Below are 18,958 nucleotides of genomic sequence, written 5' to 3' on the forward strand. Positions count from 1 at the left end.
AAGCCAAGCCAACCAATGACAAGGTCGTACCCCAATAAAACAACAAAATCAAAAGCTCCAGGGACTTCGACGTGAATAGGATCTACGTTTTGCCGCTTTTTATCATTTCCTGTTAACCAACATATTTCGTGCCATAAGGCTCGAATTTGTCGCGCTTAACGGATACGTGTTGGAACTCAAATTATGAAAGCGACCAGTTGTAAGTTCAGGAGTTATCAACGCAAGCTTCCAAGCTTCTGGAAAGATATCGTAACGCAGAGATGGGTTGTGTTTCAGTGAAAGGAGATCATAACATGGTCATATCGATGCACGTGTGGGTAAAAGTTCACATTGTACGGGGTTAAAGTTCGCATTTATTGTTTCGAACTCTTGAGATAACTTGTGACGAAAATCAATGATTTATCATTAGTAGCGGGTGAAAGTATCATTAGTAGGGTGTGAAGGCATATTCTACGAGGAGGTGGGATGTTGATGAACTGCTCCTTTTTGAATCCCATGATTCTGGCTAGGCTGATTTAGTGTAGGTTTCGAAAAGACACATGATGCATCCTCATGAAGCAAGATGCCCAATCTCTTCCTGCCAGTTATGTAACCTGGTTGGATCCGAGCCCGATTTTGTTAGCTCCCGCAAAAACAAACACCAGGCACCATCAAAAATCGCTTTGTCCAATGGTCTGCAATAGTTGACCTGTTTCTCAGATCACTCTGCTCTGCTCACTCTCAAATACTGGTCCGAACCGCCCAAGGTGACAAATCATGTCCATAGAAGAAAGATTTAAATCATAGAATCATTCACTAATATGAACCTCTTCCTCAGAGCTTCTTCAGAAATACTGAGGTCTGCCACAATCCGACGCTTTGAATCCCCTCCAGAAGCAGCTTTCGGGTCATTTCGAGCATTGCTGTAGTGCCTTTCTTCAAGATGTATTTTCTCTTGTGAGTCTTGTATGAAAAGCATTGGCCTTAAAATACTTTATAGATACCTTTAACGGTATCGTTAGGTAACGGTGTGAACTAGCGATTTCTACAAAACAATTCTGAAGTTTTGCACAAAAACCAATACGGATTATGAACTACTATTGAGTGAAGGAATTCTAGACACTGTGGTTTTAGACTTCCTAGTTATTTCAAATATCTTAGTCGTTATTCCGGAAATTGAATAAATTAGATCAACGCCAAAAACTTCTTGCCTCAAAACTTTCCGCTCCTGTTATGAAATGTATTTTGTTTATACGTGCGGGCTGCTGGTGCAATAATGTGTTAAAGAAATACAATATTGCAAGATTTTAATGCTTGTGTGTTTCAAAAAGTCTATGTATGCTACTTACGAAAGAGTATCCCACATTTCTATTCCATTGGAAAAATCAGATTTTCCGATAATCCAACAAACAGAACATTAAACCGGGTTACCAGAATCCGATAACTCTCGAACAATCCTCCCAAATTCTCCGAAAAAAAACTTTCTTTCCCTCACTCGCTTAAGTTGTTTTAACTTGCTAGTGGCGGAAAGCTTCCGAAACTCTTCGGCTTTTCTTCAAAAAGTCTTCCGTCGAAAAGCGAAACAACTTTTGCCCGACGACCGAAACACGTCACTTTCGGTCACGGCCTGCTGCAATCGGACATCTTCTGCTGGAGTGCCACATTCCAAGTCGCGTGTCAAGTGTCAACACAACTTAACTGATAATCGAATTTTGCTATAAGAGCTGGATGAGCGAGTGATATAATTGCCTAATCAGTAGAGCGCTATAATGCGTGAGGATTATTCGAGGATTAATGAGTCGTGAGAATGCGAGAGTCGACGGATATCATGAAAACACGTTGATGGGCGGAAAACACTGTTACGATGGGTGGTGAGGGCCACCAATTGCTGGAATACGGTGTCAATCGAAGCTGAATGAATATTCACCATTAAGACGTTGCTTTGAATTCAGACCGACCATTTGATTCATCTCCCCCCCACGGCACAACTTCATTTTACCACTTTTCGTCGACTCTCCTCGTCGCTCATAAATTGGCACCTACCCACCGTCTAATTGTGCACACGGCCGGAAATCCTCATCGCTGCGCGAGTGATTCCGACGGCAAAAATGATCATTTACTGTGCACTCTAAGATACCGCGGCAGGGGCAGCCAATCCGCTAGGCGGTGCCGCCCACTTGCCGTTGCCATCCTGTCGCAGCCACACTTCGGAGAAGGTTAATTGTCCGGCCAAAGCGTTCGGATGATTTAGTGGTTCTTTCAGCAGCTCCAATCCATCTTACCGGGCAAACGGATCCGCTACAGATCGGCCTGATGTAAATTATCCCATCGAAACACTGGCCATTATGTGCGATGACGCGTTTCGTGCGCGCGCTCCAGCGCGTTTGAAACCGAGCTGTCCATTAGGCGGCTAATGTTTGCAGAATGGGACGATTTTTTGTGGGCTGCTCCCCTCTCACCGGCAATGAAGATTAAATGAACCGATTGATTTGATCCATCGCCGTTGGGATGTATTTTCCCTAATTGCAGGGTTTGGTGTTAAATTAAATTAATTTAAAATTTGCATCTTCAGGATGAGACAGAGAGAAGGTAACGGTTCAATTTCCGGCCGTTGGTATGATTGTTAAAAGCGTGGCCAATATTCCCATTGTCGACTCTGACAACGGTTCCAACGGTCACACATTCCAGTGACAATCATCATTCCAGCATTAATCTCTGCGCTCTTGACATAATTAAAAGTTGCGTCATTTTTCAGTTTTGTCCGTACGACATTTAAGCATGTAATGGCCATATAATTGGACTTTGGCCTCGGGCAACTCATTGCTGGATGAGTCAACATGATGTCATGTTATAACTGCGTTGTTGTTGTTGTTTTTCATACGAGCCTGGGAAGCCTATTGTAGAAAAAGTTCTGTCCCCAGACATCCGCTCAACAAGGGTAGACTGCCTGCTGGATCATGTTCGGCGAGATAATTGCCGCGGGTATGTCATTCTAATAATGGTTTTTTTTAATGGAACGGGCTCTTAGTGTGAATAGATAAGAAGTCTCGGCCTTGAATGGATGTAATATGAGGTTTGGAGGCGTGCTTTTCCGATGTTTATCTTGGACGCTCGAGAGTTTCATTAGAGCTAGTATGGCGAGCAAAACTTCTGATCAATGACTCAAACCGGTGGTTCGAAGGACCCGTCTGTCTTGTCTAAATTACAGCTTTTCCTCCATTGGATTTCAAAAACTGATACAAACCAGCCCAGGAGGCTGAATGTCTCAAAAATAAAGAATTTAAAAAAAATGGATTTCAAAAAATTGTAAGGGGTTGTATCTAGGACACGACCGTATATTTTCGACGCAGAACTACGCAATTAAATTATGCAATCCACTTGTTTACCACTTCAAATATTTTTTTAAGAATGCATCGAAATTTTTTGAATAGATTATGTTCTTCGTTACAAATAAATTTGATGAACGTCCTTTTACGTTTGATATGATGCCTAAGACTACCAAAATATGTGAACGGAAGAATTGTCAAACGATCAATCCCTCTGGAACTATTGCACATCTCATGTTCACGTAGTTCTCGGACCGCGAAAGTTCATTCATCTCTAGCATCTGAAATGACGATTTTCCCAGGCTTCTCAGTTTAAAAGTACGTTTTAGGGAAACATTTTCCGATCTGCATAACGACAAGCGAGTACAAAAGTATTCAACACTAAAAAATACCCCCGACTTGCATGTATTTGCAAAGCGGATTCTCCAGGCAACTTGATTTTGAAGTCTGTGTTAGGGAAACACAGCTCGGTGGGAACAAAAATGCCCCCGACTTGCATGTATATTAGCAGGACGAATTTCCGCAGGTACATCGATTTTGAAGTCTGTGTTGGGGAAACCGTAAATCGGGCCAATCAAAACTTGGCAGTTAGGGCGTTTAGATAACGCTTTACATTTTACAGTCATTCAATTGTTCATCTCATGGAAAATAGTATTTTATAAAAACGTGACCTGTTTTCTGATTTGGCACTCTTTTTGAAAGACGTAGTTCTACGTCAAAAACAAATACTGAAGTGGCTATGAAGTGCGATTCACATACACAATAACGATAACTTGAGGTCGGAGTAACGAATTGAAACCTTTAGCACCATGGATAAAAATTTGAAGAAAGAAAATTAAAAAACGTGCTCCAAAAGTGTTCCATATATGATTGATCGATATACTCACGTCATCAGTATGAGTCTGTTAGAACTGCTGCTGAAAATGTTTGAAACTTGGAGTACTGAACATTCAAGCTTATTCAAGAAATTGCACAAAGAAATACGTTCATATAAAGAGAATCTCCTGGTTGTTCAAAGGGAATGTACTCCACTCTTTGAACTGAAGAATGAGATCAAAATATTTCGGGATAATTTGGAAGCCAACGAAACAAAAAGGTTTAATTGCTAATTTTAGTGAGGAATGGTGATATAAGCGTCTCACTTACCCTATATATATTTCCGAGCATCTAAATTCGCTAAACTTGATCAAACATTGCAAGCGAAACAATCTGATTCAGTTCCGAGATGATCTTCGTGAATTTGTGACGAAGAATGGAAACAGGTGCCAAAAGTCCACCTTTTTGAAATGTTATGCACTCCCCGTTTGGTGGTCATCGAAGCAACATCGTTGCCGGCGAGCGTCGAGTGGAAATGAACTGTCTTTTTTGACGATGCACGGAAGATGGCTATAGGTACGATACCACCGAGCAACACTAAACAACATGAAGTACAACACTTGATGCTAGCAAAAATGGCCATTTTTGTTGTTTTTATGGGTTGCCAAAGATATATTGAGGTTGTTAAGAAATTTTGAAATAATGGTGGGTGCTGGTGGAACAAATATTTAATCGCATATGGCCGAGAGTGTGTGTGTCAAATGCAAAAAAAGACCGCTCGGATTGCAATGAATACTAAGTGTAATGTGTGCATTGTCATGAAGAAACTAATTGCGACATATGACCACTTCGTGTATTGTTCCTGCAAAGGCAAGAGAGAATCGTTGCTTCTGCTGTTACAAAGCCAAGGGTTAATGATTTACCATTTTCAGACTCACAGGAACTAATCTAACAAAGAGTGATTTATGAAATTTCTTTGTATTTATGAATAATATCCGAGATGATAAACAAGCAAATTAAATAGAACGAATGCGTAGTCCTACGTCCTAAGCGATCGTGTCTTGGATACAACCCCCTACAATTTATTTGTAGCGAACTGTCGAAGGAATATTTATTTACTTATCACACATTACTTTACACGCAAGGAACTCACCATAGAAACAAGGTACAGTTAATTGCTGCTGTCGCTTTCTGTTAGTTCAGCAAGTAGAAGCTTCCATAGTTGAACGAAAGGGCTATATTTATTATTATCGTCAAAGTGTTTCATTTCGCTAACAGCTATTAGGAAGTTTAATTTCATTCATTTCACCACAATGGACCGACATTCAAAGAAGTGGTAGTAAAAGAGTTAAAGGAGGACCTATTGTTCACGTTTACCACTACACCGCTCGCGCCGGCAACTGGTTACTCACGCTGGCCTACTGCGCAATCTAGTACAACAACGAAAATTTCATTCGATTCTAAGAGTGTTAAACTGTTTGTAAAAATTATAGGAAAAAATAAAACGAGTTTAACCAAACATTTGAACAACCTGTTTGCATTTTTTTTATTTTTGAAAGTTTGGGATTACTTTTCGATACACTCCTAAAACTTCTCGAATACGTGAGTGTTCCGATTCGCTCTGAAAATGACGTTTTGAGAGCGTCGCTTTAGTGTGAAGAATGAAACGAGGGAATGTGAAGTGAATGGGTATGCACGAACAAAGAGAAATATTTTCTCCGTTGAACGTGAGAAGAGATTAGAAACATATTGAGCCAATGTGAAGAAGGTGCAACTTGGAGTGACGAAGTGTCAATGAGAATAATTTTGTGTTCTCTGATCAGAAAAAAAATCGATTAATCTATTTGATCGATCAATCCCATTCTCGAACGGATAGGTGTATTTCAAGATGTTTCAGAGAATGTGAAATTTAGGTAAACCACCAAGCATCACTCTGGACTCTTGGTATGCGGAGTGGTTGCGTCAAATTGGATTGAAATGCCTCTTTTTTCATAAGAGCAAGTTCAAAAATGACCACTGAAGTCTACATGAACATTTTGAAGAATCAAGTACTTCCGTGGAATCAAGAAAACTTCCATGAACACGAGAATGTAGCAATTTATCCGTAAATCCCCTCTCTCGGAACTAAAGATCTGTATGAACCCATGAGGCCACTGTTATTAATTGATCTTTACAATTCGTTTTTGCGATGATTTAGTTTCCGTGACAAGAATCTGGAAAATAGGTGGTATGAAAACCTTCGTCGAACTGCATCTTCAAAGGAGTGCAATAAGAATCTTCTATAAGCGAACCATTACTCCACAAATGGTCGATGGTGAATATTTTGACTTTGTCAATCTGAGACAGCTCTCACTAGTCAACAAGTAGTATTCAATTTTTCTCCAGAACTAATCTGTTTGGGCCCCACTGGAAAGGATGGAGCGGCAAAAATGACTTCAAGAAAAAAAACAACCTACTACGAGGAAAACGATCTATGGAGAAAGTCCGCAAGCAGGTTCAGCTTGATAGAATATTGATACAAGCATTTACCAACAAAATATTGAAGTTTCTATTCCGGATAGCAGATAGTCATATGCTAAACGGATGATGAAAAAATGACTACTTTAAAAAAAATTAACCGATCATAAACAAATAAGAAAAATAATATCAAAATTTGACAGCTGTTAAGGAGTGTGTCGGGGGTCTCCGTAGCCACATTGGCTGCGCGTTCGCTTAGTAAGCGATCGATCGTGAGTTCAAAACTCAGGGCCCTCATTGACCATCTTTGTGTGTTACAGAATAACTACGTCCACGCAACAATCATCAGCGAAGGAGATCGATCCACGGTCGAAATAAGATCGATTCATCCATACAAATGCTCTGCTCTGCAAGAAACATCGGGCTGCTGTTCTATAAATAACTCAACAATGATCAACAACTGTCTCCGCTGTCCGGGTCTAACTGGATAATGGAAGAACAGATAGAAAACTCTTACGCCTAAATGGCGACTGTGTGAATGTCTACCGTATGCAATGGTATAGAAGGGAATACTCTAACGCCGAAAATGGCAACTGTGTAATGTGCTAATTATAGATATGATAAACATGTGACATGTACACGATTAAAAAATTCGGCTCTGTTACAGCTGAAATGCTAATGAGCCTAAAATAAACAAAAGGGATAAAAAAAAGGAGTGTGTCGAAAAGTATTCTCAAACATTTAACATGTTATCACACACAAAAGGGTGAACTTTTTTTATGTCGTGTAATCAGAGCACGCTTTGTTTACAAGACAAAAATCGAAATACAAGTCAGGTAGTCGCGGTCATAAAGTTGTTTTCGAAATGTCGTGGTTTGATTTGGAAACTAAAAATTAAATTCTGCACCGAAAAGGGTGTTACACACCACAAAATAGCAAAAAAAACGAAGTTTTTCCAGACAGTGTTAAACGAATCGTCGCAAAGTTCGGTAATGAGTGTGCTTTCGAAGATCTCAGCAGAAGTGGACGAAAACCCGGACCAAGTAGTTCCGAATTGGACTGAAAAGTTGTAGATTATATTCAGAAGAATAGGTATGCATCTATTCGTAATTTGTCCAAGAAGTTCAGAACCACAATTAGGATGATTCAGCGGATAAAACAGAGACATGGTCTAAAGACCTATAAGAAGCAAAAAGTGGCCAAACAAACACCGGAGCAGCAAGATCGTGCTAAAACACAAGCGCGAAAACTATATGAGCGTATTTTGAACAATCCCAACCAGTGCATTTTCATGGATGACGAAACACGCGTCAAAGAAGATTCCAGAATGCTGCCGGGACCTCAATTTTATACCAAATCGATTGGAGAGAGTGTACCATTACCGCACACGACTGTTGCGATGGAAAAATTCCGCCAAAAAGTGCTCGTTTGGCAAGCCATTTGCACGTGTGGCATGCGATCGTCAACTTTTTTCACAAAATGGGCTATAAATGCTCAACTTTATGTGGCAGAACGCTTGAAGAAGAGATTGCTTCCACTTTTTGGAAAGCACGAGGTTCCTCCTCTATTCTGGCCGGATCTGGCATCGGCACATTATGCCAAATCCACTCTGCAATGGTTTTCGGAAAACTACATCATGTTCGTCGGAAAAACCTCAACCCACATAACTGTTCCCAGCTGCGGCCAACTGAACGTTACTGGGCAATTGTCAAGGTCAAGTTCAAGAAGGAAGGTACAGTGTCTAAAAATATGTCAGAGTTCAAGAAGAATTGATCTGTAACGTCCGGAAACGGTACAAAAACTACTTACTTTTCGATACACTCTTTAGATTACTTTTAATATTTTCAAACCATAAAGGGACAAACCTGTACAAATTTTACTGCTATCTGTGCCTATAAATCAAACCAGATACTGTCCTGGTTGTCATGGACCGAGTCACTTTTCTTTGCGATAACTGGGATGAATCTCCCTGCTGAATACATTTCAACGGGTCTTTTCTAGCTAAATTCAATGCCCCGGGCAGTAATCAGTCAAGCGCTAACGGAAGACACATTTCAAAGTACTTCAACTGTGCATTCTCGAGAACCTTAGGCTAATGGATATTGATGGGTGGAACGATACCTTCGTCAAACGAAATTGTGTCTCCGTCTGTTTACGGGAAAATGGAAGAGCTGCCAAAGCAGCGCTTCGTATGAGGCAGTAAAAAGGGAAATTCTTGACTACTTACCAGCACTAACGTGTGATGTCACGGCTAGCGTGACTATTATAAAAAACATGGCTATCAATTCGAGCCCTGGAAGGCTCGAACTCCTGTTGATCATGGCGGCTGCTTCCTTACACCCTGCAGAAGAGAAACGAAACAAAAACAAAACACTATCATTAGTATGTGAATCCGTCTAATTGCGGCACGCGAAGCGAATAATAAGCCCCGTAATGAGGCGTCTTTCGCGGGCCGTTGTTTTTTTCTCTCTCATGATCGGTGATCGACTAATCACCTAATGACGACCAGAGAAAAAGTGACCTCAAAATGCCGGTTGCCAAATTCAAAACACGGAATCAGTTCGCAGAAAGTGAAACCTCATCTCAGCAGAGCAGTGCGGAGTGGCGGCTACTTTCACTGACACGCAAAGCAGTGGGAGAGATTCAAATTGCCCCCCGAGCAATCATCGCCGGCAGCCTTTCTCCTCGCGCTGAACTATCAGAAATCCATCCGCAATAAACCTATCACCGGTAGTCATCGATGATTGGCTTACTTTCCGGGCTTTTCCCACCCTCTCCCCAAGGTCTCCTGCCAAGAGCCCCACTGTTGGCGGAGATTCGTGTCAATGCTACTGCTAGCTTTTCATAAGTGGCATATAATTATTATTACTGTAAAAACTGGTTCCTTCCGTGTGTTTTTTTTTTCTAGTAGTGACGGTTCCGGGAGGGTGGGTTGGTCAACACCAAGGGGAGAGAAACAGACAAGACACCAATCGCAACAGTCACATTGTTGCTGCTGCTGCTGCTCTATATAGTTGTGTATTTATTGCTCCCGTATTTAGCCGGTTTCGCATTCCACAAAAGGATAGCCGCGCGCGCTCGTCTTCCCACCGTGATATGGCTCCTCTGGTCAAGTTCGAGTTCACCATATGCAATAGCCCCCCCTTTTATGGTGGTCGACTTGTTTCGCTAGCTCGCTCTCACTCGCTCACTGGCTGCCTCCAGTTCAGAGACCAGTCCAGTCCGCCGTTCGGTCAAGATCATGGTCAGTGGCGAAGACGACGGTGAAGACGACCGTGCGGGGTTCAAGCACCGGCTCTCTGGCTCTGCTTGCTTGCTGGGTCCGTTGTATAGCTGCGTAGCTGATGCTTTTTTTTCTTGTTTTCTGTGTCCGGTCCGCTGCCGCCGTTTGCTGCAGTCTCCGGAGCGTGCGAGAGATGCGGAAAACATAAATGTGGGACACACAAGAACAAGCTTTCGAACGGAGCGTGAAGCGATGAGTATTGCGTAACGTTTTATGGCTGTTGTGTATTTTTTTTTGCTTCGGGCGATTGGACGAGTAACGCGTGATTTGGGATTAAAGGATTGGTGTGAAATGGGATGGCTTTCATTGCAAGCAATTGGGTGGAAGATGCTCCCGCGCGACATTTTACTGTCCCCAGGAAAATGTGTTAAAGGGGCTTAACAAAATAGTTATTTCGATGAAATACACCACATGGGTGTATTGCGTTTACGTTTCACAGTAGGCCTCGTGGTGTTCTGTTGTCAATCTTGTTGCTCACATCCGTGTTGACGGCATTGAGCTTCGTTTACTAGTATAGGGGAGCGTTAAAGAATGATTGATTTTCAGGCGGAATGAACACGTTTTGGAAGTCAAAATTAAAAATGAGAATTATTTTTTTTCGTATCAAATTAGTGTTCTATTTAAATGAAAAACTGTTTTTTTGCAGGTGGTGAGAAAATCTAATGCAAAAATTGTTTTTTGGAGATAACTTTATATTTAAATGAAAATATTCATGTTGGAAATGTATAGACAAATGGTTAAATAAAAGCCAAAAATACGTATTTCAAATAATTAAATAACATGATGTTTTCATTCAAATTTTAACATTTAAAAACTGGTTTCGTGTCTTCTAATCTGATAGAGATTACACTAACGAGTTTGGGACCCAAACTATGGTCCCTAATTAAAAGTCGCCACCAGGCGTCGACACTGTACCACTGTCATCGCGAATGAATGGCGTTATTCTAGAGGTATCTCTTATTTAGAGTTTTTTGACGTAGGACCACGTCTTTCGGCCTGATTCTGCGTAGCGTGTGAGGTGAGATGACAATTGTTACGTATGTCACGCGATTCTACTAGGCGTATGCTGTGAGGAATCTCACTTGAATGAATTCTCACCGTATTTCCGCTCTCAAATCTACGTGATGATTGTCACATGAACTGCGATTTCTAGGTGTCTTGGTGTCTAGGTGTCGATTTCTATGTCTTGAGGTGTCGACAGCGTACAAAAACAAATGAAAAATTGAAGAGAAATAGTAAGTGTCGTTTTGGTCGTAAAGAATCGATAGTTATGGTATTGAATGTATCATTTATCATCAGTGCTTGTGACGAATTGCAAGCAGTTTGAATTTCTTGTGGATGCGGTGGAGAATCTGATATCCTTCGATCGATTCTATGTGATGGAAATATTTCCATCGCATGGAATCAATTTATTTATTCTACAATGTATCTATTACATGGATCTTGCGTGTCGTGTATCTAGCACCGAGTCATCACCGAACTACATATCCATTCCAGGAGCCGTGATAAACGCTGGAACCGGAGCCAGAGCAACAATTGGACACAGAGCACAGAGAGCAGCAGCAACTACGACAAAAACAAACGAAAGGGTACAATAATCTGTTTTACTCTGCTTGTTGAGCAAACTAAACCCCAATCAAATGGCTGCAAATTCGACAGAATGTCCCGATACACAACGAAAAAGCACTGACTGTAACAAAACAAATATCTCACCTCTGAACGAAATAAATAAAATTCTGGGATGCCAGATGTTTTTTCTTTGCGATAAAAATAACAAATATCTGTAAATATGTGCTAATGTCTGCAAAACTGGCCAGTTTTGTTTATAATTTGGAACCAAGAATGTTTTGTCACTATTTTAAACAGCCTGCAGCTGGAATAAAACATTGTGACAAAAGTTAAATGTTTGTAAATTCGTAGACATATGTGCGAATGTGGCATCTTTGATCTGATTTGGCCACCAGCAGAATGAACACCTTGTCATTTACTGTTCATCCTTTCACATACATAAAATGAACCTCTCACGGCATCCGATACGACTGTAGGAATAGAGTGAGGAGAGTTGCGTGATGGTTATGTGACAATTGTCGTCTCACCTCACACGCCGCCTAGAATCAGGCAGTTTGATTTCTATATAGGGGGTTACTCTACGAAAAATGTAACGAAAATTTAAGGGAATTCAAATGCATATTACGCAAAAACGTTCGTCTGATATTGCCCCGTGCGACTTGTTTTTGTTCCCCAAGTTGAAGTTGCCACTTCGCGGAAAGAAATTTCTGTCGATCGAGCAGATCAAAGAGAATACATGCATGGATGCGTGGAGGACTGAGTCAAGGGGAAACCCTTAAGTCCTTCAAAATCAGAAAATGTTTTATCTAATCCAACGATATCAATAGGGGAAGAGGTGATAAAACGAACATCCTAAGGATTCTGCTCTTCTACTGCGTCCACATACCGCTAAAATCCCCGTTTTTCGAAGAATATTAAAGCCTAACTAAGTGTTGTTCAAGATATCGTACGGTTTTTACTATGAAAATAAAAACAGTACATTGAAATAAAAAAGTCGTCAAATCCAACATATTTTTAATGTGCAATTAAAACGATCCAATGGTGGTGGTAAAATGAACAATTTTATAACTCATGCTAAATGGGATAGATTTATGTGTTATTTCTTATCTTTTTTTTTAAATCTTTATTGAGATTGTTAAAAGTTAAAATTTAAAAGAGTTAAAGTTATTTTTTTTCTTTGTAATTTTCTAATATGTACAAAAACGTAGTAAGAAACAAGAGAGGCTGGGCTTTGGCTGGGGTGGCATTTTTTCCAGGGTCAAAGTCACAAAAGGAACCCCTTGTAAGGCAAAATGCGATACGGTAGATCAGCTTCAGAAAACATAACATTGTAAGTCGTTATCCATTGGCGGCTCGTTTTGCCCTCAAACAACAAAGAAATTTCGAATGCAAACTATTCACTGAAATAAAAAAAAATCTGTTTACCTCTTCTAGAATATTTGAATAGCCGTTCAAGCTAATGATTTGTGGAAGATATCAGGTCGGATAAAATATATTTGAAGGGAAATCCCGTAAATACGATGCAGGTAATATTACATCCAAATGGTTGCCGAGAGAGCAATTCCTGTTTTTGTTTATCATTATCAACATTTGACAGATTCATGCATAACAGGGTGACTCGAATAACTTCATATGTTCCAAGAATAGGGTGATCAAAAAGTATCAGTTGGTGTTTAGTTCAATTATTGAAATTCAAACACTGGTTCATTTTACCACCCTTTTTCATAAAATACCTGCATTTCCCCTACCAAAACATGAATTTCTATGAAACTACCTATGTTTGTTGGGTTCCAGCTGTCATTCAATGTTGTTCTTGATACCGTTATTGATACTGCTAAACCAACGCAACCTTAACCTAAATTCAACCTGCGGCCTGGCAGGCTTTTCTGGTTGGCCATCTGGTGTTACATAATATTTGACGATTTAGTACGTTTAACCATGACGAAAAATAATAACCTAATTTTCTGATGTAGGACCACGTCTTTCAGTAATGTTGCCAAACCAGAAAACAGGGCCAGTTTCTAAGAGATAGCAAATGCAGCGTGGATAGAGTGAATATTGCATTTGAGGCTCCGCCCGTTTCCTATTTATCTAATGTATAAAACAATGTTTTTCCCATGTACGTATAACTCATCATCACAGGAGAACGACTGATCAGATCTGCGTCGTCTTTATATTTTATGACTTCGTCTTCACCCAAATTAGAATGATAGAATACTTTAGGGATATTTGAGATAAATAGGAAAGTCCGAAAAAAATCACTATGCATATCTTATCTCATGCAATTTTAAATAAAAAGGGAAAATTCGAAAAAAGAGGTACGCATATGTATGTTTTGCAGTGAAAATCATCATTAAGATCAAATTTACAGATCTGAATGAAAAAAAATAAGACCAAGAGTTTAGTTCATTTTTCCAAATTGGTCTTTTTCAAAGCTGTCCGAGACGAACCAGCAAAGGAGGCTGAAGGTCTCAAAAATAAAGTAATGTAAAACATCTTGGTTCAAATGGTTGTGTTAGGGAACACATGTCGGCGAAAACAAAAGTTACCACAACTTACATGTGTTTGCAATGCCAATTTCCCTGATATCCTAGTTTTGATGGATATGTTTGGGGAAACCGTAGATCGGGCCAATCAAAGCGGGACAGTTCGAGCGTTTAGACAGCACTCGACATTTTACAGTTATTCAATTGCTTAGGAAAATACCATTTTATTATGCGTAAGAATATTCCTATCAATTGATGCAAACATCTTTCCGGTCTATTAAGAAATGTTCGAGTTATAAGCATTCGAAATCTTTCATTTTTTTTATGTTGCTTTCTTGAGACTCGTTTTGGCTATTGTGTTGGCATCTTTGGTTTGCTAATAATCCAGCAAAAAATGGTTAACCGCAATACAGGAACATAAGGGATTTTATCAATTGGAACCATGGAAGTTTGTTTTCAATTTTGTGAAGCTGGGTGGTGCATCAGACGAGAGGTATAAATTATTAGACTCAGTGGCAATCAGCCAAAACGATATACTGAAACTGAGACCTTATATGAAAATTAAAATCTGTTTCTGAGGTTACAACAAAATCACGTCATCAAAAATTCTACTAAAGAGATAACTATGAAATTTTGTTTCTTCCTAAGTTAATATCGAAAATGATAATTGAATTGAAGGCGAGTTGAATGCGATAAGTTAGAATTCCTACGTTAACAATGCGGCCGTGTCTTGTGAACCACCCTTCTTTATTTAGATTTTTTGGGGCCCGCGACACCATAATTAGCGTGTGTTTGTGGTTCATCTGAAAAAAAAGGTTGAGTACCGTTGTTCTAGAGGCACCTCTTATTTTGTTTTGTTTTCCAGAAAATTTGCTCCAGTAAAAATTGGATCAAATGAATCCGTACCAAAATTTATGTAAATTACTCATTTTTATAATGAGCATCATAACACAAATTTGACTCCTAAAATCAGCATATTTCGATAATGGCATCCCATTGACCTCAAAAAAAAACCACAATCGACCGAGACCCAGTATCGGTTAAAATTTCGCTGAATTTCCTGTTCGAAAACTGAAGCTTTCATCGCATCAACAACAATAAAAAAGAAAACTCCCAAAGGTGGATCCCGCGAAGCGCACCATTTAATCGTGTCGGACCCTGCGATTATTCAATTATGCTAATTACAACCCTCCCGACAGACCTTCCCAGCGATGACGGTGTCTTCCGAAAGTGGACTCTGGGCAACTTCGTGTGCCTATCATTTGCTCAATTTATAACTGGATCAAACGCTCAATTTTCCTTATTAGCATCCTTCTCTTCCGCCGCGGCGACCCACCCGGCGGATCCGACGGTTGCGAGCAGCAAAAAAATCCGGACCCACCGATGAGCAATTTCCAGCATACGCAGGTCGGTAATTAGAGAGTCAGCACAAAATCGAAGATTGTGCGTATATTTGCACAAAATTATAGGATCCCTGGACATCGGTTCATTTTTCGCTCCATCCGAGAAGAATGTACACACACACACACACACACACACACTTCCTCGCGCATTTCCTGCCGGCACGAACCTTCCCCGGGGCGTTGCTGCTGGCAGATCACACCCCGTCTCCCGAAACGGCTCGAAAACCGGAACCCACCGGAGCAACTAGTTTTGCGATACGAGCGCGTTGAAGCACCGAGCGAAACCGGGGATCGCGCGCAACGGTAACTAAATACCCTAATTTAACGGCACTCTCGTGGTGGTTGAGGCCTTCCCGAGAATGGGCTTCGCGCGCTGGGCCAGTGATGCCAGCACAGTGGGGCAATGAGCAGCCATTTTCTCGCCACTCGCCCAGTCGTGGAATGTCAAATCAGGTGCATACTGAGGAGAGTGAGACTATTACGCGATTGCGAAGGTTTTATTGATATTTTAGTTCAGCCCCTTGCCTCGCGGCGTTAATTGGCTGCATTCTTCGAAAGGTCGAAAGCCGATCGGAGGGAGGAGAAATGTAGCAGCTGCACTCATATTGCGTAGACCCTCGACGAACTGAATCTGAATTAGCGCCAGTGTGGGAGGTCAGCGTTGAAAGTGTGCTCCAATGGACCGTGGATGTGAATTCTGCGTATTTGGACGGTTTAATGAGAGTTGCACAATGATGCGGGCGCCTATGGCAAGGTTGTGCGCTTAGAAGGGGCTCTAATTATTTGGTGGCTTTGGAAATATTTGTTTTGTAAGCTACACGGTTTAGAGTTTTAACACTAGGGCTGAAATCAGATGAATTCTATAAATACTTTGTAGGCGGTACACTCAACACAAGAAATTTTTGTTTCCACATGTGGACACTTTCGTTCGAATGATGTGAAAAAAAGTTTAGATACAATTGAAGCTCTGGTCACATATACAAATATGTATATACCGAGAATTTGTAATTTCAAATCTTCTCGATGAACATTTTACGTTTTTTATGTTGGTACTACTGTGAGTAGCCTTTGTCATTTTTGAACGCGATCTGGATAACTCTATTGGTCAAAGATATTGTGTATTTTTTTTGTTGCAATAACAATTTATTGTGTCGAAATAATGAAAACGTTGCAAAATACATGCTCGGAAATCGGCATTCAAGTTTGAGATAGCTAGTCCGTGGATTAAGTATCTGTCATGAGACCGTTAGCCGTATTTCGGTTGATGTTTTGGGCATGAGAAAAGTCGCAGCACAACTAGTGCCGATCAATCGATTTAGATCACAAAAATAAACATTAATAGTCATTTAAAATCAACGTTCCCAACGTTAAAATCAACGTTCCCGAGAACAGAAAACTGTCGTTAGAATTTATGCTTGAAATTTAGCCGACAAATTTGCTAGAACACTGCTAATGTGGCAGGATTAGACCAAGGTTTTCATTACACTTCATTGCCCCCCTATTTTGCCTAATTGGGAAATACTAGGCAGTTCAGAGAAGAGTGGATGGGTGACTTTGGAAGCAGTAAATATTAAAAATGACAATTTGGAGGGCATATGTTTAAGTGTTCTTACATATTTTTATGGCATAAAAGTACTTGGAGAAATTTTATTCAATTTATGTTATCACATTCAAGCAATTGGTTTTACGTGTACGATTAAACCTGTTCAGGCCTGGAAAATGTTACAATACATGTTTACATATTTTTCCCATAACGAATTTGTTCACGATCTATATAAAATTCACGTTTATATTGCTGGAAAAACTCTTATTCGCTAACGATTCCAACATTGTTCATCATTTTTATTTTTCAACGACGACAAACATCCATCCATCAACTATCTATCAACCTACACGCTTGCTGCTGCCATCTTGTTTGTTTACTTGCTGATACGAATTGAGTGTGCGATCAATGAGGTACATATAGAGGTGGAGCAGTAGGCGAAGTGTATCTGTATTGGCAAGCAAAATATCGTGTCGTAATTATTTGCATTCTGTATGGAATGTATATGGAAGAAACAAAACAATGTTGAAAGTACTCACGGTTGCATGATAATTTGAGCCAAAATTCTCATGAAATCATTCAACTGGTTGTTTTCTAACAGGTGACAATTATATCGTGGCTTATTTCGATTATTCATGTGGTAAAAAGGTCCAGAGAGCAGTCGAATGCTTAGTTCTCGAAAGCAGTAACATTTTCGGTGAAATTCTGATTAATTGGCGATTATTATCTCACAACATACACACCGACACTGAGAGCCTTCGAAACATCAACTTCATAACGAAAAAATAATGAAACTTCGTTTGATTCTATGAACGTGGGGGAGTGAAAATGGCACATGGAAATATCACTTTTATCCGTCTTTTTCGAAGTGATTTCACAAGTATTCACTTCACGCTATCACATTAGCCTCATATCCAGCTGGAGCTCTACACAAATGTACGTTTGTCATTGATAAATTAATTCCTGAAAATAGCATTTTCACATGGATGCGGTGGGCAATCAAAGATAAACACAACGACTGACGTCACTATTTGCGAAATAGTTATGGCAGCGCATGCTATGTCGCTCGAAATTCGACCATCTTCATTATCTTTTTTCCAGGACATTGGTGTGCGATAATATTTTCGGAACAGTTTTCAAACGAAAATACCACAATAATGCCAAGAAAATACCTAGTCGTAGGTAAAAAACTAGCATCGCTTGTACACAGGAAATACTGTCCTGTGTCACAATATAAATCTGGCTGGCAGGAGAATGGGGATCTCCGTCAACTCTATCGAATATAAATTGCATCGTTAGGATTCAACGAACTACAAGATTCTCCACTCGGTTGTCAAAAAAGTCGTTCCTTCATGTCATCGCGAGTCACTTTGGCATACTTCTTCAATTTCCGCCTGACAGTTGCCCAGTATTTTTCGTTTGGGCGGAATGGGGGGCAATTGGGAGAATATAGGATTTGTCCCATTGTCACGGAACTACTGAAGCACATCTCGACTGTTGTGGCAGCTTGCCAAATTTGACCAAAACTTCACCGGACCAAAATGTGAGCCCAAATGAACGGAATGAGACGTTTCTGCAGGCACCTTTCCCTATAAATTTTCGGGTCAATTGTTTTGTTTGTAACGAGAACCTTGGAGTTCTGTCCACAGCTGCAATTCCCTTGTCAAATCAAGAGCTTCCTGGCAAATTTATCAGAGAAAACGAACTTAAATTTGGTGGGGACATCCCTCCGGGCGGGGAACCTATGGATTTTCAGGCCTGGGAGTTGCACAAAATCCATCTCATTTTTCCCCCGAACAACAAAATAATTTCGAATGCGAATTAATCATTAATCAATATCTGTTCACTTCTCATAGCACAAAACTACATCCGAACGGCTAAGTTCTGTTTTTGTTTGTATGACAGCATTTGACAGTTTCGTGCATAACAAGGTGTCTCGAATAGCTCCAAATGTTCTAAGTATAGAGTGAACAAGATCAATTGGTTTTTTGTCAAATTATTGCAATTTATGCACCTGTTCATTTTGGCGTTGGCGTTCATATGTAAATACCGCATATGCAAAATATTTTCGTAGCACAAAAAAATAACAAAACAGT

General features: G+C 40.2%; 1 protein-coding gene across 5 annotated transcripts in view; it reads right to left on the reverse strand.

Annotated features, from left to right (window-relative positions):
• LOC129763414 (titin homolog) overlaps nucleotides 1–18,958 on the reverse strand; it is a 126,382-nt gene that overhangs the window by 31,786 nt on the left and 75,638 nt on the right. For all 5 annotated transcript variants that reach the window (XM_055762452.1, XM_055762450.1, XM_055762455.1 and 2 more), the window contains exon 3: nucleotides 8,806–8,919. In XM_055762452.1, coding sequence (XP_055618427.1) covers nucleotides 8,806–8,899 — 94 coding nt within the window. In that variant the 5' untranslated portion in view covers nucleotides 8,900–8,919. The remainder of the gene's footprint in view (nucleotides 1–8,805; nucleotides 8,920–18,958) is intronic.

The sequence above is a fragment of the Toxorhynchites rutilus genome, chromosome 1 (genome assembly GCF_029784135.1).
Source record: "Toxorhynchites rutilus septentrionalis strain SRP chromosome 1, ASM2978413v1, whole genome shotgun sequence".
NCBI lineage: Eukaryota > Metazoa > Arthropoda > Insecta > Diptera > Culicidae > Toxorhynchites > Toxorhynchites rutilus.